Source organism: Epinephelus lanceolatus, chromosome 23 (assembly GCF_041903045.1).
Source record: "Epinephelus lanceolatus isolate andai-2023 chromosome 23, ASM4190304v1, whole genome shotgun sequence".
Taxonomy (NCBI): domain Eukaryota; kingdom Metazoa; phylum Chordata; class Actinopteri; order Perciformes; family Serranidae; genus Epinephelus; species Epinephelus lanceolatus.
Window position 1 is genome coordinate 29,869,087 of NC_135756.1, and position 25,534 is coordinate 29,894,620.

Genomic DNA, 25,534 nt, shown 5'->3' on the forward strand with positions numbered 1-25,534 from the left:
AAGCTCTGTTTTATACAACGTAAATTAAACATTTTTCAAATCAGATTTATTCATTCAAATGATCAAAAAGCCACAAAAAAAAAAAAAAAAACGTGTTGTCTCAAATAATTCTTTCAGCTGGCGCGTGCTCCTTCGTGGCTCCACCACCTGCTGCTCCTGCTGCCCCTGCTGAACCCAGGCACCGAGGCTGAAGAGGCTGTGATCCGGCTGTCCTTATGGATATTTTTATTATCATCATTCAACATGTAGAAAGAACGTGTAATCTATTGAGTTGATTTACATAGATAATTCACAATCATGAATCTGGATTCTTAAACCTGCTAATTGCCAACTACTTTAACTAAATGTGTTATATTTTTAATATTTTGTCATGTTTAGATTACGTGTTTCAAAGGCATCTGTGTATTGTGTACATAACAGAGCGCAATACGAATTAAAATTGTAATTTCCAATAGTGACAAGCAATATTTATGTGCTTTACTAAATTTACACAAGCACTACGAGTGGTCAGGAGCAGGAGTAGATTTTGTTAGTAGCTACGAAAAGATCGGAGCTATTAAAATATTGATGAATGCGGACACGCACATAAATTTCCGTCTGCGAACAGGCTACACAAAAATTCCTTCTGCTCATGTTTCATGAATGAGACCCACTGTCTGCTATTGAGGCAGCAGCGCGATGCGCTTTACCACTGGGTGGAACATAAACAACAAACAGCAGGATGCAGCCAAATTCCCGAGGGAGGTAGAATGGTCTCAATCCAATGGCCAGCAGTTCAAAGTCACTATTACAACTTGACAGCTTGACAGAATATTGACAGCACCACCTCTCATTTACGTATACACAAACTCCGCCCCCTCGGCTCTTCCCCGAGCTTTTGTTCCTGTCTGCTCATATGAGTGAGAAGCCGTTAATGTCAAAAAGTGAGTCTGGGGCATCCGCCTGCAGCCAAGTTTCAGTGAAGCAGAGGAGTGCACCCTCTCGGAATATAAAAGCGTACCTCGTATATGCCCTTATCTCATCCATTCTGAATAGAACGCACGTTAGCCAGGATTATAGCAGGTAGTGCCAGTCTGGAACCCCGTGATTGGGGTCTCCTCCTGATGCCTCCCCGTCTGCCTCGCTTCCTCCTCCAGGCTGTAGTCTGCAGGGGTTGCTGCAGCCGTGAGCTGTCAACCTGGTCCACCTCTCACCTCTCCGTCCTGCCAGTCGTTTCAGATCATCCGGTATGTTGTCAAGTAGTCCGGGACCGGGTATCACTCGGCCTGCCAGGGCCGTTGCAGTCCGGAGAGACATGAGTTTATTCCGAGTATAAGTCACTGGCTTTTCCACATTACACCGTGTAGTGTAAAAGTTTGTGCCAACAGATCAAACAGTAAGGTTAAGATGTATAAATTGATTAAGAAACTCATATAATCATGTTTTTATGTATAAGGCATTATAAAGCTCTTTGATCTACATTTAAATATGATAAAACATTGTTGTATGTGTCAAAGTACTCATAGCACCATAGCACCAGACTATGTAATCATGTTGTATGCACCTACTGAAAGAACACGCTGTGTCTTGTTAAACGATGAAACACATACTCAAATGCTGTAATACATACACACATTCACAGATTGCACTCTAAAGGTTCACCTTGCATAAGACTGAGAGCACTGAGGACTGTATAGAAAGTCCCCAAAATACACATGTTTTTTAAAAATAGAGTGAAAGCGAAACCAGACCTAAGGGAAGAAAACTTGGGAAATTCCAGGCTGCATTACACCATTAAAAATGGGCCCAATCAGAATTGGACACAAAGAAAGGTTTTCCACCAATAGAATTGGTCGTAAGAGGGAAAGATTAGCAAAAAGAGGTGGAGACTCATTTGAATCTCCACCAGCATATAAGCCAGGGTTCTGAGAGCAAGTTTTCAGTCACACTCCGGAGTCTGACTCGCTAAGTTGTATGTGTTAAAGCCTGTTGACACATTAAACTTGATTGCATCGGACTTTGCCTGTTTCCAGTGTTTCTTTAAGTATTTGCCAGCTGAGCCTAAGGTACCAAATCGACATCTGAGGACACCTGATAAGAGACAAGAGATTCAAGGTCGGGAGCCTACAGGCCCACTTCCAGGCACCGATTTTTGACACTTCAAGTGGCGATTTGCCAGCCAGGAGAGAAGGACGTGTCGGGGCCGGAGACCAGGAGCACTGGGCTGTACGCCAGACACACAGGTGGCCACCAAACAAAGGTAAGCAGAGTCTTTTTCTGCCTAAACCGGGTGTGTCTGGGGTGCAGTGCTGGAGCCGCCCAGGTCGAAGGTATTTGGCATTGTTCCTCCTCTAAAGAACCTAGTTATAACGATTTAATTAATTGAATTGCTAAAAGTGTCACTGAATTGGTTGAATTATCAAGAACACTACTGAGTCACAACTAACATCACTGGGAGACGGCTAAGTTTGATGCAATATATGTGATCTTGGTGCGGGAAGAGTGCATGTGTGTGCGAATGTGAGAGGTAACAAAAGTAGAAAAGATAGTTAAAGTATTTAAAGTATTGAGAAAATAAGAAGTAAAACCGGTAAAAGAGTAAAGAGATGTAAAAGCATATCCGTGGTTACCGCTATTGACTTGACCAACGTACCCTTTAAATCTGTAAAGGCAGGGGCGTTGAGCCAACCAATAGGCTGCTCGGACGGAATGCAAAAATAAGAGAGTCAGAGGTACTCAAAAGCGAACCCGTGGATACCGCTAGCGACTTGCCACGTACACCTTTAAGCCTGTAGGGGCAGGTGTGTGTGAGTCAACCGCTGGGACTGCTTAGACGGGGAGCTTAGAAAATAGAGATTAAGGAAAGGCCTAAAGTAAGAAGCTTCTGTGGATACCGCTGTTTTGAGGAAAGTGACCTCCCGGCCAAGAAGGAGGGGAGTCACCGTAGACAGAACAGGTCTGACACGGGCAGAACGCTTAAAAAGTTGCAACCAAAGAGATAAAGGAAAAGGAAAAAAGACAAAAAAACAAGTCAAAACAGTTAACAGATCGATCAAAAGTGTAAAAACTGTAAAAATCTAACTGTAAGCTATAAAGTTGCTGTACATATATTTAGCAGTAAGTTAGAGTAAACACAATAAAACCTATTCAAGGTAATGCATGAAGCATTGTATAAAGTGTTGTAAATACAGTAGAGTGTTAAATAAATGTAGCGGAAAAAAAGGAAAAAGACTGGCAAATCATTGGGAGACTGACTGAACAGAGAGCACAAAAGGAGGGGATGAGAAATACAGCCAGGATAGAGTAAGGAACGTAGCCAACAAAAAAGGGCTTACGCAAATAGAGTTTTGTTAAAATTGATATTTTGATTCTGACCTCTATTGGGCTAAAAAGCCATCACAAAGGAAAATAGACATTTTGGGTATATGTGTGTTTGTTTTATGTGATTTGTTTCATCAAAGCTTTGTTACATGAGGTAGTTATTAACAGTGTCTCAGTGAAACAAAATCAAATAAGGGTAACCTAATGGTGCCAACAAAAGTCCACGTGTTTCACTGATTGGACCAGTTGCTCGGGTGAATTCCATACAAACTGGTCGGCTGTTAAGGGGAGATTAGGAAAAAGATATTTGTTATTGTGAGAAAAACAAAAATAAGTGACAAGTATAGTTTAAAAAAGAAAATTGTACATTATAGATGATAAAGAGTCTTAGTTTATGACAAAATAAAGTAAATAGAGAAAAGAGAGGTTGAAATCAAGCTGTTGAAAGCTGGATGGAGTAGAGCCAACAGAAAAGAAATTAAACTGATAAATCAACCTGTTGCAGTAGGGAGGTGAGCTCTGAAGGACAGAACAGTAAGCAGCTAAAAATAGATGGATGGGGGAGAAATTGTTGAAGACGAGATTTGGGGAGAAGAACACTGTTTAAACGAGGGCCCGATAGAATATAGGGGAATACGAACACATTTTTGGATAGAGAGATCATACTACGACAGCGAGGGGGTCGAGCACTGGCAAGACGAGCAAGAAATTAAGCAGAAGCTTTGGCAAATCACTAAATTTGTAAATTTGAAAAGAGTAAAAGAACTGTTTCCAGGTGCCCCGTGGGAAGCGATTTTGCGCAAATTGTGGAATCCTTTTTCATTACACACACTATTGCAATACTTGTGTGAAAATTATGAAGGTGCACCAGTAGCCTCATTGCCTCTGCAACAGATAAGAATACAGAGTAGAACTGGAGAGATATATCATCCACGGCTGCAGATTACTGTAGTACCCAGAAAAGTTGAGTGGGAGACAGGAAAATTTGGGTGCATAGTACAAGTTCCACAGGGGGACGGGTCGAATAAATTAGAATATAACCCAGTTGGGGGAACACGATACAAACCGGCTATAACAGTAGGCAAGATAGTGGTGCTGATACGCACTACAGAAACAGACGAACAACCAGAGATCTCCAGAAACAGTGAAGCCAAACAAGGCTTCATGGGAGCCAGACAGGATAAAATGGAGAAAGGGGCTTTAACCCCCATAGAGGTAGTAATAAGGCAACATCCAACTCGAGCTAAAAGAATCCGACGGTGTGTAGCCAAATGGCACAAAAGAACATCAGGTAGGCATCGTTGGCCTATGGAGGGTACCTTCAACCTGGCATGCTGTGATGAGGTGGAGTCAGAATTAAGACACGTTGAGGCTCGCGACATTAAGGCAAGTTACACACTAAAAAACAAACGTGCAAAGGAGAGAGAGGTTTTGGGATGGTTCAAACAAACAGGGTCAAGAATGATGGTGCAATTGGAAGAAAAAGACAAAGAGCAGACGAAAGAACAGGTGACGCCCACAACCCCTACAATGCCTACAGCCCCGCCCCTACCCACACCACCACCACCCCCATACCCACAAGAGCCGACGCAACCAACAATAGGACAGTATGCATTGTTAGAAACCACAGAACTGGGAGGTCAAATGGAAGGGACTTTTACAGTAACTTTAACCAAGAACGCTAAGAAAGAACCCAAACGGAGAAAACCATTAGCTCCGAGAAAACGGCTACCAATGGAGAAAGCTCTCCTCTCAGATACAGAAAGTACTGATGGGTCAATAGCTGATGAAGAGGACGAAGAGGCTGGGATCCCAGAGACAGATCTGCGCCGACAAGCACCTCACAACAGGAGAAACAGTGATGGCGCCTGGACCACAGATATGGAACTGACAGGACTTGTCAGCCAAGGGGAGGCTCCTCCCAGTGAAGAACAAGTCCCACCTATGAGACGACATGAAGAGCAGAGACGCAGACAACCAAAGGTGAGAGACACCAAGCCCCACCACTCAAGCTGCTATGATCTCCCTACTGGAGAGATTAGACACCCACAAAAAGTAAAGCAGGAGCGGATGCTGAGACACCAGAGCACCCCAGAAATAGAAATATTAATGGAACAAGAGGTGGCACGCCTCGAAGAGGAGTGGCGCAGGCGACAGGCTGCCTTTAGCCCACCACCCGACCTAAATAACGGGGTGAGTACCATGCAGGCCAACAGGAGCAGCCAGAGTCCCAATGTGGAGAGTGGCTATGGGGATATGGTTCAACAAATGCAAGGATTAATTGACAAAACTAACGAAAAACTGGACCACATGTCCAAAGAAATAGAGGCCTTAGAGGAAGGAATTAGACAACCCCAAGGCCCCAGGCAAGGACACAAAGAACCTAGCACCAAATCCACTAAAGAGCATGTCACTATACGACTTCAGGGCACTCTGGAAACTGACAAGGCACGAACAGAGGACATACAGGATACAGACAACGAGTTGACGTCATACAACGGCGCAGCACACAGCAGCGGTCTGAGTCCAGCAGGTATGACACTAAGAAATGGGAGAGTCCTAAAAGTACTCAAAATGGCGAAAGAAGAGAGTGAGGATGGCGAGGAATCCCACATGTGCCCTATTATAACAAAAACCAGTGGAAGATTGCAGTACGAACCTTGGCCATTCATGGACATGATAGGCCTGGCAGAACGTCTACCAACACTCACAGATGGCGCTGATAAGTGGATACTAGCCCTAGAAGAGACCACAGCTGGCATACGGTTGGCGATAGGAGACATCAAAGCCATCCTCATGTATGTGGCAGGAAAGCAGACCACCAAGGAGATATTTACAGACGCTGGACTGAATGCAGCATTTGGGACCAATATTAATGACGGAGCGGAATTTGGGCGCCATCGCGCTCGTGTGTGGGAACAGCTAAGAAAACATTACCCAGCAAAAAGAGACCCATCCAAACTAGAAGGAGAAACCATGGGGGAGGATGAGTGTCCCTCAAAATTCCTGCACAATTTCCAGAAAAGATGGAAGGAAGAAACGGGAGAGGCATGGAACGCAAACAAAACCACCCAGAGCCTCTTTAAGATGATGGTAAAAAAGGCCATGCCTGAGGAGGTACAGCGACGCCTAGAGGGTGTGGTAGGATTGATGAAGATGGAATGGCCACTGTTTACAGAGCACATCGTTCATCATGTAGAACTCTATAAGAAGGACAAAAAGAAAAAGGAGGAAGATGATAAACAATTGGCCAGCAAGCTGACTCAGCTACAGCTGGGTGAGTTGAGCAAACAGGTGAAAAAAGAGAAAGAGAAAGCCAAGGTTCAAGCCCCCATGGTAATGGCCACCCAAGCAGTTCCACAGGGCGGCCAACCCCAAGTTCCTCCACAGCCAGCCCTTGCTGATTCCAACGCAGCAAGCAAAGACACTGCAGTCAATGCCACACATCACCATCATTATTATCAGTCACAAACACCAAGAGGTGGTGGCGGCCAACGACCCCCCAGAGGGAGGGGCCGAGGAGGAAACCGGGGATGGAGAGGAGGCAGAAATTACACACCAAGCAACCAGCAGGGCTATCAGGAGCAGTTCAATCAACAACCAGGAACCAATCAGGCTCCACCTGATAACCTCTGTTGGGGGTGTGGACAGCCAGGTCACATACGAGCTCAGTGCCCTAGCAATCCTTGGGAAGGTCCAGCACAGAATTGGCCCTGTACAGAACAGCCACGCCCCTGGTAGGGGTGCCCAGAGGAGCCTGAGGGGGAAACAATGTTACCAGCTATATCACTCCAGTCACATGACGAACCCATCATACCTGTTGTCATCCAGGACCGAGAGTATCCTTTCATGGTAGACACAGGAGCCACATATTCATGCATTGGAAAAGAAGGCTCAAGGCTCCCCCTCTCTACATCATCAATAAAAACAATAGGCTTCTCTGGGAAATCACAAGTCATACCATTGACTGAGCCCGTTCCAATGCTCATTGCAGGAAGAGTCATTTGTGCTCCTTTGCTATATTCAGCCTACACCCCAGTAAATTTGTTAGGAAGAGACATTTTATGTCCCTTGAAGGCTAAAATCATGTGTACCCAAGATGGGTTGTATTTGGATTTCCCTGATGATCCCCCACAAGGCATGATGTCCCAGCTTCCCCAAACCACACCAGACAAACAGCAGGCTCTGGTTTATTGGCTTCAGTTGACACCTGAGGAGTCACATCTTCAACAGAAATGGGCTGAATGGGGGGCGTGGATTCGCATGCACTACGACACAGCACACACCCCCACTCTCCCACTGCATTGCACACTCATGTATGACAAAGATCAGACTCATGTAGATTACCAAGAATGCTGGGATGCAATAGTTAACAAAAAACCATGTTTGATCACAAGTGAAGACATATTTCTGGGAGCAGAGGGTGTAGCAGCTGCAGTTCGCCTTCCAGATGAATTATCAGGGTGGTTTCAGGTACCTAACTCCACGCCACATGTCACATTGTTGGTGGCAGAACATTATGAGTCTCATCATCTTGGTCCCATGGTCAAGCGTGCCATGCAGGTGCAAGAGTGGATACCTACACAAAGCAAATACATCCATATTTCTAAAGACAAACAGTTCATTAGAATCTCACTTAAAGTAGGTGATGAGGCACTAGCAGACAAGGTGGTGGTAGATGTAGCCACATCCACCCAAATGGCAATTGCAACAGAACATGAGGAGATGTTAAATCAAGTCCCATCACAACTGTGGACAGCTCACAAAACAGACGTGGGTTTAATTAAATCAGCTCAGCCAGTTCACATTAAGCTAAAACCACACGTTAACTTACCATATCAAAAACAGTATCCTCTCAAGCAACATGCCATTGATGGTATCAGACCAACAATTAAGGGGTTGGTAGAGGCAGGAGTATTGGTTGAGACTAGAAGCCCCTGTAACACACCTATCTTCCCCATAAGAAAGCCAAATTCAACAGACTACCGTTTGGTCCACGACTTACGAGCTGTAAACGCAGTAATAGACGGGGAAATACCACACGTTCCAGACCCACATACGTTGCTCTCAAATATTCCACCAGACACCCAGTGGTACACAGTCATTGATCTGTGTTCAGCTTTTTTCAGTGTACCACTACACCCAGATTCTCAGTATTTGTTTGCCTTCACGTATGAAGGTCGGCAATTTACATATAAGCGCCTCCCGCAGGGCCTATCCGAGTCACCTTCGCTCTTCAACCGTGCGCTGACACAGGACTTGGCAAGTTTGAATGTGCCAAGCACTGTGTTACAGTATGTGGATGATTTGCTTATCTGTAGTGCAACCAAAGAACAGTGTGAGAAAGACTCCATTGCTGTGCTTACAGCCTTGGCAGAAGGAGGACATAAAGTCAGTAAAAACAAACTGCAATTCTGCCAGCAGTCAGTAGAGTATTTGGGGAGACAATTGTGTGGAGATAAAAGGTTTATTGCACCCTCGCAATTGGAAGCAGTAATCAAGGCCCCTCAACCGCAAACGGTTGGTCAGATGCTGTCTTTTCTGGGTATGACAGGTTACAGCAGACCTTGGATTTGTGACTATGCCATAAAAACTGCTCCCCTCAGGGCTCTGATTAGGGCAGCAGGACAAACAAACAACGCAGCACAGTTGCAGTGGACAGATGAGGCGGAGGGAGCGTTCCAAGCCTTAAAGAATGACATGCAATCTGCCCCTGCGTTGGGGACTCCTAATTATGCTAAACCTTTTCACCTTTATGTTGCAGAGAAATCTGGTTTTGCATGTGCTGTCCTGATGCAAGACACACCTACAGGTAAACAACCACTAGCTTATTACAGCACCAAACTTGATAACATAGAGGCTGGTTTGCCACCCTGCTACCAGGGATTGGCGGCAGCTGCCTTTGCCTTTCAGAAAGCATCATCGCTGACCATGGGACATCCTGTGACACTGTACACTTCTCATCAAATCCATGCGTTGCTAACAAGTCCACGTTTCGTTCTGACGCAAGCCAGGCGTACGGGCTATGAAGTTGTTTTGTCAGCCCCTGAACTTAACATACAGCGTTGCACCATCGTTAATCCCGCCACAAAGCTGATGTTGCCAACAGAAGGTGCACCACATAATTGCATTCATGAGACAGACAATTTCATGCGCGCCAGGGAAGACTTACATAACCAACCAATTCCTGCAGATCTCACACTGTTTGTTGACGGTTCTTGTTTTCGAGATGGCACTGGCAGCCACGCAGGATATGGTATTGTTCAGCTCAATAACACTGATCAAAGTTTTGTCACACTGCAAGCCTGTAGCCTTGCTCAACCTTGCTCGGCCCAACTCGCAGAAATAAAAGCCTTAACAGCGGCATGTCAATTGGCAAAGGGGAAATCATTGAATGTTTACACGGACTCAGCATATGCCTATGGCGTGTGCCATGTTCATGCTAACATCTGGAAACAAAGAGGGTTTCGTAGAGCGGACGGCACTCCTGTAACCCATGGAGCTGCCATTCTTGACCTTTTAGAAGCCATGTTACTTCCCAAAGCTCTAGCTGTAATTAAATGTCCAGCACACCAAAAAACTGATACATTGATAGCAAAAGGTAATAATCTGGCAGATGAGGCAGCTAAACAGGCAGCAATAGGTGCAGTAATGGCACCTATACTTACCATACAAGATTGTGAATCCCTCACTTCCTTGCCCTCGCTTAAAGCCGCTCAGGATAGAGTGGAGGAGGCTGAAAAACGTTTATGGATAAAAAGGGGTGCTGTAAAAAACATGAGACCAGGGCCATTGCACGGAGTTTGGCTAGATGCCCATGGCCGCTTTGTACTACCAACCTTACTATTGAGACATGCCATAATTTGGGCGCATGGTAGTGACCATTGCGCAAGGGGGGAGATACTAAGGAAACTACAAGCAGTATGGTGGTCACCATTTATGGCAGCTACAGTGGATAGGGTACTAAATGAATGTGACATCTGTGCACAACACAATATCAGGAAAGTTTTTTCAGCCCCATTGGCACACATACCACCCCCAGACGGTCCCTTTAGACACATCATGTTAGACTACATAGACATGGGACCACAGTCAAGAGCTAGGGGAATGAGATACGTTTTGGTGGTCATATGTAGATTCAGTAGATGGGTGGAGGCAAAAGCTACAGCAAAATCAGACCACAGAACAGTTGCAAAATTTTTGTGTCAAGAAGTATTCCCAAGATTTGGAATGCCAGATACCATATCATCCGACAACGGTAGCCATTTTGTGTCTAACGTCATACAGGAGACACTGAAACAATTAGGGATCAAACAAAAATTTGGCTGCGTATACCATCCCCAATCACAGGGAGCTGTAGAAAGGGCGAATGGTATTTTGAAAACCAAAATAGCTAAAATAGTAGCAGACAGTGGAAATAAGCTTAACTGGGTGGATGCTTTACCGCTTGCACTAATGTCTATGCGTTCACAAGCCAGCCGAGTCACGCATCTAACACCGCATGAAATGCTTACGGGCCGGCCCATGCCGCTACCATACTTAAGAGGTCCCCATGAGGGACCGTCCCTGGAACAACTACAAGGCGAAATGTTTGAATACTTACGAAGTCTAACTCGTATCCACAGGGCTGTGTTCCAGCAGGTGAAGGGTGCCACTGAGAACAGAGGGGTCGACATCCCAAGAGACCTCCAAAGAATACGTCCAGGAGAGCTGGTGTACGTCAAGGTGTTCAAAAGAAAGTGGGACCAGCCACGAAGGGAAGGTCCATACAAGGTGATACTTGCCACACCAACTGCCTTGAAAGTTGAAGGTAAGGACGTTTGGTTCCACCTTAACCACTGCTGCAGAGCTAACCCACAAGTCCCAGAGAGACCACCCATACCCCGGCCCAGACGCAGGCAGAGAGCAGTTCCCCCAGATCCACAAGGGGACGGCGAGGCCGCCCCAAGGGCAGAGAGAGATCAACCAGAAGGGGATGGCGACGCCTCCCCACAGGAACAGGGGACAAGAAGGTCAGCACGCGTTGCACAGAGACGCAGGGCAGAGGCAACCCAGGGCGATGGCAGCAGTTCAACCCAGAGTGAGAGCAGCGGGTCGCTACCAGAGAGGGTATCAACAGTGGCAGGGAGCTCATCAGAGAGGAGCTCCTCAGCCTCCAGGACTGGCAGCCAATCTCAATCTCATGAGTCATCATCTGCTAGAGATAGGGAAGATCATGAGAGGACAAGTGCAGAGAGAGAGGTGGCTGCAGAGGCAGAAGGACAGGAGAGAGAGGGAACAGAGACGGAGGGAGAAGAAGGAGAAGAGAGCTCAGCATCAGACTCAGGCACAGGCCCAGCGTCAGGCTCAGGCACAGGCCCAGCATCAGGCTCAGACACAGGCCCAGCACCAGACACGGGCACAGGTTCAGACTCAGGCTCAGACTCAGACTCGAGAGACACAGACACAAGAGAATCAGACCCTGAAGAAGGAACAGCCCCCCGGCAAGCAGGAGGGTCTGAAGATCAGGCAAGGAGGAGCTAATTTGGGAGTGATAGGTGCAGTGCTACTAACCCTCTTACTTATTCTGAAAGTGAGGCAGAGTGCAGGAGTAGAACTGGGCAATCGACATCAGATGCAGACAAGTGACTGCTTAGTGGCATTAGGAACTATGGCTGCAAAACAGGGACAGATACCACACAGGGAAATGATACAACTAACCTACTATAAATCACATGCTTATGATGACATCTTGGTGGAGGGTCCAGGAAACATCAGGTTGCATGGTCAGTCCATAAGTCCACACTGTACTGCAGAGGGAATGATGACGGCAAGAGTTTGGTGTAACATGAGAGGTTGTACCAATATAGAAACAGGGCTTACCTTATCTGTGAAAGTGGCCCGTAAATGGCTAAGATTGAACTCAAGGTCCCAAAGAAAGCCGAGAGACGTGGTGATGCAAAAGGTTGAGATAATTAGAACAACTACTTGGACGTCTAACATATTCTACCAGTGGTTAGAATACTCCGCAAAGCAGGTAACTAACATCACGTGCGTAGCATGCCATAGAAGGAGGGGCATACCCACAGTTAAGCCTCTCCCAAACATAGATAAGTGCTGGGAGCATAGTACATGTTTTGCTGCATGTGTCATGTGGATGGCGGCAGGACGAGACAGGTGGACCAACACAACTGCTATTTGTCCGGGAAATCTTAAAAATGCCTCTGACAAATTCCAGCAAGAGTTTCACGTGCCCCCAGTAGTACATTTGGCACCAGATCTTGTGTTCCCCTTTTGTGTGGCACGGGGAGATAATATAGAACATTGGTTAAATAATGTTACTTCCACTAACTCTTCCCAGGAGGCAGAGAGACTGATCCAATGTCGGTATGAGGAGATTGTGGGAAACGTATCTTCATCAGCGGGTAGGGTACAGCTCACGGGGGTACAGAAAGTATGTAACACAACTCAAGAGGCTAAAATTCAGTGCCATCAGGTAGTCAATGGTGGGAACGATTCAATGGTTATGGGACGAAATTATAACGATACCACCTGGATTTTGACACTTAACTTAACTAATGGTACAGTGCCACTGGCAGATATATTTTGGATGTGTGAAAATGATCTTCAGGTGAAAACTGTGCTGCCAGAGAATTGGACAGGAATCTGTACCCCAGTAATGTTAACAGGACAAATCACAATCATGAGTCTGAATAACAGCCAAAATAACAATAATCACTCACGGTCTCGCAGGTCTACCAATTCTCCAACTCTCTCCTGGGAGGAGGATGCTAGTGTGTACATCACATGGGATCAGGTGCCACAAGGGGTTCCCAGGGACACACAGGCTATATCAGATGAATGGATAGAGACAGGTAGAGTGTTAGGCTCCTGGCCGATCTGGGGAGCCATAGCTAATGCCCAATATATAGCTCGTAATAGCCGTTGGATAAATTACTTATGGTACAACCAACAAAGATTTGTGAATTGGACTATAGAAGCCTTACAAGGGGTGAGCGAGCAGTTACATGCTACATCCCTGATGACACTGCAAAACAGGTTCATCATCGAGACTATGCTTGCTCAAGACCAAGGGATCTGTGATGTAGTTGGAGAACATTGTTGCACCGTCATCCCCATGCACACCGGGGAGGATGGCAATTTAACCAAGGCTCTGAATAGCATACGTACCATGCGAGACCAACACGTACAGCACTCAAATTGGAACACTAAAATCTCCTCAATTTGGGACTGGATATCAAAGTTATCCCCTGAAAAGATTTTACACATGATGGGGATGTTGTTGGGATTTGTAGTACTGGCCCTTTTTGTACTAGCCTGTTGTATTCTTCCCTTGGTACAACTCCTCATCAGAAGAACGATGGCAAGTGTTGCCGGACAGTTTATTGTAATAGATCAAGGCTCCCATCCCAAGACAATCACAGAATTATATAAAGACATGGGTGGCCCCGAAGGGAAAGAGCTTAGCAATTTCCACCAGAGCACAGGATGGAATGAGGGAAACCAATATGAAATGATGACGTCAGATGAGATACTAGGCCCTGATGATCAGAAATGGGAGTCAGTCGAGGGAAAGTACGAAGAGATAATGTAAGAACACCTAGGAGTCTTGCCGTCACCAACCCCACTAATACTTAACCATTAGACACAGTAATTTTGCTTGCATGGCTTGTACACAATATCAAAATGCTGTAGGGACAGACACCGTACTAACAAAGAAGGGATAGCACATTAAAGATGTCCTTTACAAACTTTTGAGATAGACATAAACCATGGCTGAACCTTGGAGAACCCCACATCCATACCAGCAGAACCCAGAGGACCAGCCCGTATTCCAGTATCAACAGCAGGCGCCAGGCGTGATGGGACCTCCTCGTCCACCTCCGCCACCATACCCCGTGGGCAGTCGCCTGGTGCCCCTTTGCAACCCCGGTGAAGGTGTCCAGACGGGCGGACGACGCAGTTCCAACCCCTACATGATGACGCCGCAACAGGTCTTCACTGCAGTCTTGGATGACCCTGCACCTGCACGTACCATTCGCCAGCTGCTGATGTCACCAATAGTCCCCAGTCATGCCGACAATCCCCAAGAAGGTGCCAATCCAGAAGCAGAATCCTCCACTTGGGGAGTCCAGGCCCCAGTCGATCCCGTTCCAGGGAACCCAAACCCGCCATACTCCCAGTTAGAGTTCATGCAGAATGTCGCGGGGGCCCAAGGGCCTTCCACCTCACGAGCAGGCGCTAGAGAGGTCCAAACTCCCACCTCCCCACAAATGCCATGTCAGAGTGGATGTCTTCCTTGCCAATACCGTGGGTGTGATGACACCTCATCAGTAACGGACGAGGAGACCGAGTCACTAAGTTACTCACCTACTACTCCTGACCCCCCCCCAGAGCCAGCTAAACAACAAAGGAGTGCACGAGGCAGACTGCTAGGTCCTGCGCCAGTACAACCACTGCACACCTATATGCGCAACAGGCTACAGGATGAGTATGACATAGTCCCAGAATTCGTTGAGGCCAATCTGTGGCTATTGCCTGAGGGGAAGGCTAAAACTAAGCAAGATCGTGAAATTGAGGCTGTACTGCGTAACCAGTTTCACGCAGTTGGCCAAGGACCTTATCGCATGTTGATGCGCAGTCTTCCCCCAGTACTGCGTGAAAAAATGCGCAGGATTCGCCGTGACACCTATGCAATCAGAAAGGGTGAGAATCATGTGTTGAGCCGACAGCAGCAGCAGCACACCGCCAAGGAGCTGCTGAAGCTGCGGGCCCAGCTCAAAGAAATGACTGAGTCCCGAGACACCCTCATGGCGGAGGTCTCCTTGCTGAGAGGGAGGGTGGCGGTTCAACACTTCTTAAGTCACAAGGACTGACATGGACATGATGAATCGACAAAAGGGAGTTTATGCATGATAATGCCATGATGATTGGATAATAAGTAATAATGACTGATGATGAAACCTAAAGGTATTGATGATTATGCTTGCTCTTTCATAAGGGGATATATGACGTGTGTTATTCACTAATACAGATATGTGTGACAAAATGATACTTGATGAAATCTGATTTATGCGTTAATCTTATTACTAATCACTGAAGATGATTCCAGTATGGTAATATATAAATCTTAATCAGTAGTTATGGGACTATAAAGTCCCAAAGGGGGGAATATATATTTTTCTCTCCCTCTGTGATTAAAGTATTATATGGGACTATTGTAGCCCCAAAGGGGGGAATGTAGTGTAAAAGTTTGTGCCAACAGATCAAACAGTAAGGTTAAGATGTATAAATTGATTAAGAAACTCATATAATCATGTTTTTATGTATAAGGCATTATAAAGCTCTTTGATCTACATTTAAATATGATAAAACATTGTTGTATGTGTCAAAGTACTCATAGCACCATAGCACCAGACTATGTAATCATGTTGTATGCACCTACTGAAAGAACACGCTGTGTCTTGTTAAACGATGAAACACATACTCAAATGCTGTAATACATACACACATTCACAGATTGCACTCTAAAGGTTCACCTTGCATAAGACTGAGAGCACTGAGGACTGTATAGAAAGTCCCCAAAATACACATGTTTTTTAAAAATAGAGTGAAAGCGAAACCAGACCTAAGGGAAGAAAACTTGGGAAATTCCAGGCTGCATTACACCATTAAAAATGGGCCCAATCAGAATTGGACACAAAGAAAGGTTTTCCACCAATAGAATTGGTCGTAAGAGGGAAAGATTAGCAAAAAGAGGTGGAGACTCATTTGAATCTCCACCAGCATATAAGCCAGGGTTCTGAGAGCAAGTTTTCAGTCACACTCCGGAGTCTGACTCGCTAAGTTGTATGTGTTAAAGCCTGTTGACACATTAAACTTGATTGCATCGGACTTTGCCTGTTTCCAGTGTTTCTTTAAGTATTTGCCAGCTGAGCCTAAGGTACCAAATCGACATCTGAGGACACCTGATAAGAGACAAGAGGTTCAAGGTCGGGAGCCTACAGGCCCACTTCCAGGCACCGATTTTTGACACTTCAACCGGTGCACCATGCTGACAGCGTCCCACATGCCAGGCGTTCGCAACAAACACAGTCCAATCAGTCCAATAAACAATAAAATTCACTTATGCAAAAACATCCACATGATGCTTAGAGGCTTAGAGTCCAGTTGAGGGGTACACAAACAGACAAGAAATAAAAACACACTAAAACACACGAAACACACCAGATTACTAGAGCAGGAAAGCAAGTCGCCAGCTGAGCAGCGCCATCATCGCCAAATGACTGCTCATGTTTTTGGAACCACTATAATAATTTCACTTTCAGCCACGCTTGTTGTTGCCGTGGGTAACAAACATTTCAAATAGGAGCCAGCATTCAAGTGATCCCACTAAAAACAGGTTCTCACCTCCAGAAACTCCATGTTGCGAAGCACTAAGATTAAGACAGCCACGGCCAGAACGAGGAGGATGGCGCTCCACTCCCTTCTTGTACAAGCTCTGGCCTTCATGACACTCCCAATCTATGGCCGTAATACAGCACTGTAACCACTTCCTCTGGTCCTGGAATGAAACATAAAAAAAGAACAAAGGGGTAACTGAAACCTTGTTATGCTGAATCTCTATACAAATAGTGTGACATGTCCAACTTTCAGTTATCATTACTAGATCCAGTCTTACAGGTAATTCCTTTGATCAACCATCAATCAAAGCCACAACCAAAGACAGCAGCCTCTCTCTCTAGCAGCTAGGAAACCCAATATTGTACAACATCATGTACTGTACATGACGTACTGTAAATATTTGAATCAGGCATGGTATATGCACAGGTAGTGGCGATCTAACCAGCAACACAGACTGATGGAAACTGGCGCCGTTAATACTGTGTCACTACTGTCTTCCATGAACAGGTATTCAAATATATTATGTCTTCCCTGTATTTAACATAAAGAATCTAAATATTAGACATAATTAACACATAATATTTACCATGACATGCCTACTGCCAGAGGCGATTCTAGAGTCTGTTGGGGCCCTAAGCAAAAATTCCCAGGGGGCCCTTCTGACCAGTGTTCATCACCATTATGTTATAAATAATCTGACACCAACGAAAAAAGTAGGAAATCAAAACTTTTTTTATTCCAAATGTTCACATACCATAGCTTACATATTAGAATTAAATAACATGAAAACCTTGTAATTTTGAAAATATAAAGTATGTGAAAATATAAATGTAAAGAACAATAAAAAACAAAATAACTAAATAACAACAAGGTTGTTACATTGGAAATAACCCACATTATAAGGCTAGTGCTTATGAGCACTTTTTAAGCACGGGTTCAAATTCTTCTGTGACTAATGCACACTGTTCAGTATGGCTTAGAACACTTGGCCATTCTGCAGGGTCGTCCAATGTGGTCAAGCCTGTTGTAGTAGCAGGTGACACAGCACGATGAGGGGGAGGAGTTGCTGTGTCACCTGCTACTACTACCTGTTGTAGTAGCAGGTGACACAACACAATGAGGGATAGGAGTTGCTGTCCTGCTGGAGGAGGACGTTGCTGGGACTTATATGACAAAAAAAAACAGGGTATATGCAGGAATCCTGAGGTTAATTTCAATACCTTTTTAAGACTTTTTAAAGACCTTCCACAAATACTTTAAGACCTCATCGCCACTTCAAGCTGTCGTTAGCAGCAATGCATCTTTAACTTACTAAACAGTTGTAGTTTGCAATTAAATCTATGGAGCACAAACATACAACAGAACACAGATAAAATGAGAAGGAATAAAGTTTGAAAGAATAAATTAAACCAAAGGCAGGTTTATTAAAATACACCTTAGGTCATAACAAGTAACACAGCTCTACAGCTCAACATCAGCTATTCAAGGCCAACTTGCTGAAAACAACCTTATGGCTAGCCCCTTACATGTGGGATTTAGGGCTGACCCAAAAAATTCCAAGCTCGGGCACGGGATTCGATTATGAAAAAAAAAAAAAATTCGAATATTCAGCCTTTTTTTTCTCCCGTTTTTTTGGGGGAACCTTGAATGCAACACTAATCATGCTGTCAGTTTACGGTTGTGTTTTTTCCCCTTCAGCCATATGTAAACTCAAAGAACAAGAAGCAATGTCTGTTAGGCATATAAGATTTCATATTCCAGTTCCAGTTTGTGTTTTTAATTGATTGATTGTTTCTGGTTGATTGACAAATAAAGGCCGGCCCCATTAGGCCGAGTAAAGAAGTCATCTGGTCTGACTGTTGCATGAATTGCCTAAAAAAGTTTCACAGTAAATCAGAGAACGGGGATATTATTATTGCCACGGGTTATTTGAAATGGACAAAGGTATTCTTTATTGGTGAGTTAAGGGAGAATATCTATCATGTAATTAAAAAAGAAATGCCCGACGTGCAATGAATGGAGACCTATTATCCTGCTTGAACACAGACGACTAAATTCTTTCAATAGTGTGACTCAAAATAATGATAAAATAGATTTAATTGATGTAAAATAATATGCTGATGGTGACATTTTCCACCAGTCCGCTGCGCTCTGAGTCTGGTGTCAGTGACACATGCTGCTCTGAGTCGCGCATCTGTCTGCACGCCGGGGGTTTTAATTTTTAGTGTGAAAAATCAAAAGTTAAACACTACTTATCAGCAACCAGAAGTGTTCTTTCGTTTGTGAATATTTTTATCTTAATTATAGGGTTGCAAGAAACTACCTTTTCGCCATGATTTTTAAGTTATTAAAGGGCCAGTGTGTAATATTTGTCACATCTGAATCTGAATATTCTACCCATTAATATGTTTATATAAGTGTATAATCGCTATAAAATAAAATTCGTTTGGTTTTCATAGCCTTATAATTATGCTTTTATATATATATATATATATATATATATATATATATATATATATATATATATACATACACACACATATATATATATATACATATATATATATATATATATATATATATATACATATATACATACACATATAGCAAGGGCCTTGCTTTAGAGAGGTCGCCATCTTGCACCGCCATGTATTCACGGCAGCCCGAGCGGGCAATCCAGCCAGTCAGAGAACGCGTTTCGTGTGTATAAATAAACCAACAAAAACAGCGGAAGGAAGGAAGGAAGGAAGGAGGAGGAGGAAACAGCAGAAAGTGTTAGTAGTTCATCGATAGAGAGTAGTGAAAAGTTTTTTTAGTTATAAAGTTTGCGAATGGACCACACTTACCACGCAACAGGATAGAATGAACCCGAACCGTCATCTGCGAGGAAAAGAAGACGTAACTTCACTCCTTGTGATGCACTCTCTGCGGCGCTTTTCCTCCTGATGATATATCTCCCCAACGATAGTAGCACCGAATCCCATTCTGTGCAGCAAAATGGGAGCGGAGGATTCAGCCTCTCTTCTCACCCGCTCAGCATCAAACACATGGAGTTCCTCATCTGTGTACTCCGGCTCAAACAAGTATGGCTCTGGATCTGTGTCCGCTACAAGAAACTCTTCAAAATCGCGTTCAAAGTCGTCCATTGCAGCCACTATAGTCCGGAGATATTGCTAGGCTAAATAAGCAGCTGAGTTTTGTTTACAGGCTACGTCTGTGCCTGTGCCTGCTCACCGGTGTATCCCTCCGCAGATCACAGCGCAGGACGTACTGAAAATTTTAGTCTTATGTCAATAACAGACAATAGGATAGCAGTAACGTTACTCCTATGTACCCTGCTAATTGGATTCAGTACAGCTAATACCACCGTTTATTACTGAACAGTACAGGTTACTGTTGGCCGTAACCACGCCAAAACAACCAACAAACAACAACTTAGCTGTAACTCCAACTGTGCACTGCTGCTCTCTCCTCCAGCTCGCTCATACACACACCAGCAAGCGCACTCACACAGCCCTCATCCCCGTCCCCGTCACACTCGCACCCCGCCCCCCTACCTATACTCATTCAATCCCAAACATGCCATTAACTCACAGAACATTGACATTAACAGAACATTTACTGCAGGGTCGCTACAATATTGTAGCAACCCAGTGGTGAGTGTGGTAAGCTGTCAGTCAGTGTGCGGGCTGGAGATTGGTGGAGCAGAGAGGGGAGGGCTGCCCCGCTGGGTACTGTAAGTGAGTATGTGTGTATGAAGTGTGTGTGTGTGTGTGTGTGTGTGTTACACTAGAAGAGTCAGAGTTTGGGTCTTTTACCCCCTGGAGTGTTACTGGAGTTTTTGGAGTGCTCAAATAAACACGCCTTTTTCCCAAACGCTCCTCTGGTCTCCTGCTCGTGAGTGATTCATTACAATATCGTAACATGGTTTAGATTTCTAAATAAACATTCACCTCGTCACTAGATAGACCTACTCCTGAAAAACTCGTGTCTGCCCAAGGCTTTTTGTCCTACGAGGCCACCGTCATTTACCCGACGGGAGGGGTGAGCGAGTGAGCCCTGCAATCTAGAATTTGACCATTGATGTCACTGTTTTCAACCCATTTTACACACTGGCCCTTTAACTTTTTTGGACTTTTTTTTTTCGCTTCGTCGTGAGGAGGAAAATAAATTATACATTCATGGATACTTCTTGTCAAAGCTTGAATGCCAAGAAAATTTAATACTTCATAAAATCGCAATCAAGACTTTTTAATATTTTTTAAGGGCCTTAATTTTCCGACATTTGATTTATCAACTTTTAATACTTTTTAAGACCCCGCGGACACCCTGAAAAAAAAAAAAAACCCAGGGTATAACAGGGTATATAAAAACCCAGGGTATAACAGGGTATATATTGTCATGAAGCATCTTTACAGGGCATGGTATATGTTATCAATTAAAGTAAAATTTACTGATTTATTGAACTGACAGTCATCAGTATCATCACGTGGTGTGGGCACTCGGTGAGCCTGTGGTGTCTCTTCCTGCTTATGACAACCGCCAGGTGGAGTGGCCACTATTCCACTGGAGGTGGATGTTGCTGGAACTGATGTGACAAAAAAACAACAGGGTATATATTATCATAAGGAATCTTTACAGGGCATGTCACATGTTATCAGTTGAAGTAAAATTTATTGAACTCACAGTCATCAGTATCATCACTCGGTGTGAGCGCTCAATGTGCCTCTCTTGGTGTCTCTTCCTGCTCATGACAACCATCAGGTGGAATGGCCACTATCCCACTGGAGGTGGATGTTGCTGGAACTGATGTGATAAAAAACAAAACGGTGTATATTGTCATAAAGAATCTTTACAGGGCATGGCATATGTTATCAATTAAAGTGGAATACTGGACTTATGGTTTTCATCTTCAGCATTTGGTAGGGGCACTTTATCTGTCTGTTTTGTGGTCATAAATTTAAGTAATGATCCTGAGGAGAGATAAGAGACAGATTTTTAATTGTTCTTCTTGGGCATAGCTTTCATTATTCATTGCTATCATAGCATTCATAGCTTAATGCTACCTATGAACTCTTACACAACTTTATTAGTTACAGAAAAAGCTGTTTTTCCATCCAAATCACTCCAATACATTTTGTACCTTCAACAAACACTCATGTCCACACAGCATACAGGTACAGCAAGCATGGTACAACAAGTAAACTTCACAATAAATACAAACATCAACAACATATAACAACAGTCGCTGACCGCCGCTACCTAACTTCTCACATCTTCACATTTAACAAGTGTAAACATCAATGAGTAAACAGAAAATATCTAAACATATGGATGCTTGTGTAAACATGTTTAACTCACCTGTAAACACACAAACAGATAAAGCACTAGTAAAGTAGTATAACGAGTATACGGTTAAACTGAACTACAGCGGTCGCCATGACAACAGGGCAAAGAGCAACCGTTACGCTACCGGAGTAACTACTCTAGTCCAGTCTGAAATCAGGTGTGTCTACACAAGCAATTAGAATAATCAGAATAATTAAGGGGGTGGCCCACTTAGTAACATTAATGATACCAATGAAATGTCCAGGATGCCACATTCGTGTAAGCCAGTGTTAGTGTAAGCTAGCATTAGCGTAAGCTAGCATTAGCGTAAGCTAGCGTTAGCGTCAGCTAGCATTCTGACGCTAATGTTAGCTGCTATTCAAGTCTGTCTCCCCGTTAGTTAGACAAAGTAACAGATCAATAACAGCAGTCATTTATTGTTAATGTCATGCTTATCATTATCTGCTCCACTTACCACTGTCTTTCTTTCTTTTTTCTTCATCTTCTTTTTTTTCTTCCTCTTCTTACTACCTGATGGATAACTCTTCTTCATTTCCCTTCAGCTGCATTTCCAACTTGCAGAACAATTAGCATCACACAGGTTAACGTGGGATCATGGGATTGACGTGGGGCCCTTTTCGGGAGGTTTCCTACTGAGATGTCATTGCAAATCGCCCGTTGTTGTTTAAGGGGGAGAGGGATGCGGTCACTGCGGCTAATACATTTTTGAGACATTTCGGTAAAAACAGCCCTCGGCCATGAGTCTCGGGGGCCCCAAGCAGTTGCCTGCCTTGCCTGTTCACAAGCTGCACGTCTGCCTACTGCTACTTACCCCCCATCACCAAATACATACATAAATATAATAATAATTCTTAAACATCCACACCAATTGCCAACACCACCCTCTGGAACATTTATATTGGTGTTCGTACCTGCAGGGAACTCTTTCACACGAACACCCTGAAGCAGACAGGTAAGTGCTATGCCACAAACAATGGGTGATGTCACGGTGGCTACCTTCGCATTTTAGCCATTTTTAAGCATTTTTCTGATGTTATAGCGCCACCCAGTTGCCAATTAGAGTTAAATTTCTCCAGTCACCTTGAGGCATCCTGTTCTACATATCTACCAAGTTTAGTAAAAATCGATATGGCCGTTAGGCCTAGATAAGAAATTAACTATCTAACGCCCCCATTTTGTTTGATGGGGTCAATAATGGAGGGGTCCCCTCAGATTATGTGTGGTCATATGCCTACAAAGTTGCGTGGTGATCGCTGAAACCCTTGAGATGTTATACACCTTTATGTGATGAGCCACGCCCTCCGCAATATTCATTGCCTTATAGAAGCTCAGTTTTCGTAAGTTTTCCAACATTTGCCAAGAGGGAACGTTAGATATTGGTCCCTAGATTATGTTCACCGAGTTTCATGCAGATCGGTCAAAACTTGTGTTTTCAAAAAATTCAAAATGGCGGAAAATCTATATAACCGGAAGTTATGGGTTCTTGAGGCAAATTTGTTCCTCATGAGGAGAGGCATCTCTGTGAAAAGTTTCATGTCTGTACGACACACGGGGCATGAGATATGCCCATTCAAAGTTTGCAATTTCAATCGGTTGCTATAGCGTCCCCCCTTTGGCCAATTGATGTAATATTGATTCATTCGCATCCTCCCATGACCCTCTACCACTGTGCCAAATGTCACATGGATTGACTAAGTCAGTCACACACACACACACCAACAGACAGAGTTTTCGTCATTATATAGTAAGATATTAACTAAAGTCCAAAGTACAATCATTGAAGCACTGTTAAATTATCCAGAAAAAGTGCATGTATCCAAGCCCAGCTGTGAAATATTTACAATGTAAAACTGTCACTGGTAACTCTCTTCGTTACACCCACAAGGAACATCCATTTGACACTGCAGTCTCACACATATGTTGCACACATGTTTTCCCTCACATGACACAGAGCAGAATAGCCTTCTGCAAATTGTTCAAACATATTTCTGCTAAGACAACAAATGCCGTGGATGTAAGAGAAATCAGACAGTCTGATCTAAAGAATGCAGACGTTCAGAAGTTCAGCTTGCTGCAGCTTTGTGCTTGAATGTATACAGTATAAAGGTATCATGCTTCAGAAACAGCCCAATTTCTCTGAACCAGTCACTAAATGAAATAAATGGAATTTGAATTATCTGCTGACAAACCAGTGTTTGAAAAAAAAATGTATTAGCAGCACATTGTACTTTAAGTGTCAAAAGTTAAAGTCTTCATTAATAATCAACTGTAGTTTTTACTCTACATTTATCTCAAAGTTATAGTTCCTACTTACTTCACAGGTTCAGGTTGATGCAAGGTGTACTTATCAAATACATTATAATGTATCACTGTAGGTGATTATACAAAGTATTTAAATTAGCCCCACCATTAGCAGCTGCAATATTAAAGTGATATGCACATAATGTTTTAATATATTGTAATACAATATTATACATAGTTCTGACATGCAATTGAGAACAAATAACAATATCTATCTGAAATGTAGAGCAGAAGTCTCAATAAAATTTAAGTATGAAAGTAAAATAAAAGTACCTCAAAAGTTCACATGTATATTAGAATGGCTGGTGGCAACATTTAGTTTTCACATGTCTATAAAAGGAAACTCTAAATGTATTTTAATTGAGCATATAATGTGTCTTACCTCAGCAGAGAATCGTGTGGAGAGAACACAGTGATGATATCTTAGCTGGTTCTGCACTCTGTCCTGCTCATTTGCCGAAAAGTTCGTTGTATTTGCTCGATTTCCTGGTAATGAATGGGAGGGTGGTGACTTCAGACAGCACTGGAGCACGCTCACAGCAGTAATAGACAAGAGTATCCCACCTTGTTTTAACATTAAACACTCCTACGTGCCAAATGAGGCGTCTCAGTGGGGTGAGTCGCTTTTGAAGGCACATCTGTGACTATAAAACACTAAACCCATTTTAATGTTGAATGGAGGATGATGTAATCATAAAAAATCCTTTATAAAAGACAGAAGACATATTGTACAGAGTAATGTAACAAGAATGTTGTCTATGTGCCTGTTCTGCGTAGGGCTGGATTTTTAATAGTGTTGTTTGCCAAAAAAATCTCATCAGCGATCACCTCAGGAGGTGGAGGCAACAGGTATAACAGGCTCTATTCAATGAGGCCACGTATCAGGATTGCCAGCTGTCACATATCTGAGTCACCTTTGTCTCACGCTCTGAACAAACCAAGGCAAGTCTCACGCCACAGTGACTATTCGATAACTGAGTATGATGCGCTTCCACGGCGTTTCATGTCTGGCTGGTTGGTGCGGGATCATGCCTGTTCTCTGTGCTGCAGGCCGCAAACTTCCGCTGCTGTAGCACCTGCTCGGTCACCGTGGTGAAGTTAGTTTGACGTTGGATATTCGACAAATACTCGGATATTCATTTTGGGTTCAACAGTGATTTCCAACTCCCTCTCACAGGCA

The 25,534-nt window shown here is 43.9% G+C and overlaps 1 protein-coding gene across 2 annotated transcripts in view; it reads right to left on the reverse strand.

Moving 5' to 3' along the window:
* The window catches only part of LOC117249594 (NXPE family member 3-like), an 86,366-nt gene extending 61,182 nt beyond the window's left edge, over positions 1-25,184 (reverse strand). The window contains exons 1-2 of one of the 2 annotated variants that reach the window (XM_078165118.1): positions 24,737-24,976; positions 16,711-16,864 (exon numbers count right to left, since the gene is read on the reverse strand). In XM_078165118.1, the coding sequence (XP_078021244.1) occupies positions 16,711-16,812 (102 nt within the window). In that variant the 5' untranslated portion in view covers positions 16,813-16,864; positions 24,737-24,976. Of the gene's footprint in view, positions 1-16,710; positions 16,865-24,736 lie in introns of both variants that reach the window. The other variant, XM_078165119.1, reaches the window with a different exon arrangement.
* Positions 25,185-25,534: the final 350 nt, after the last annotated feature.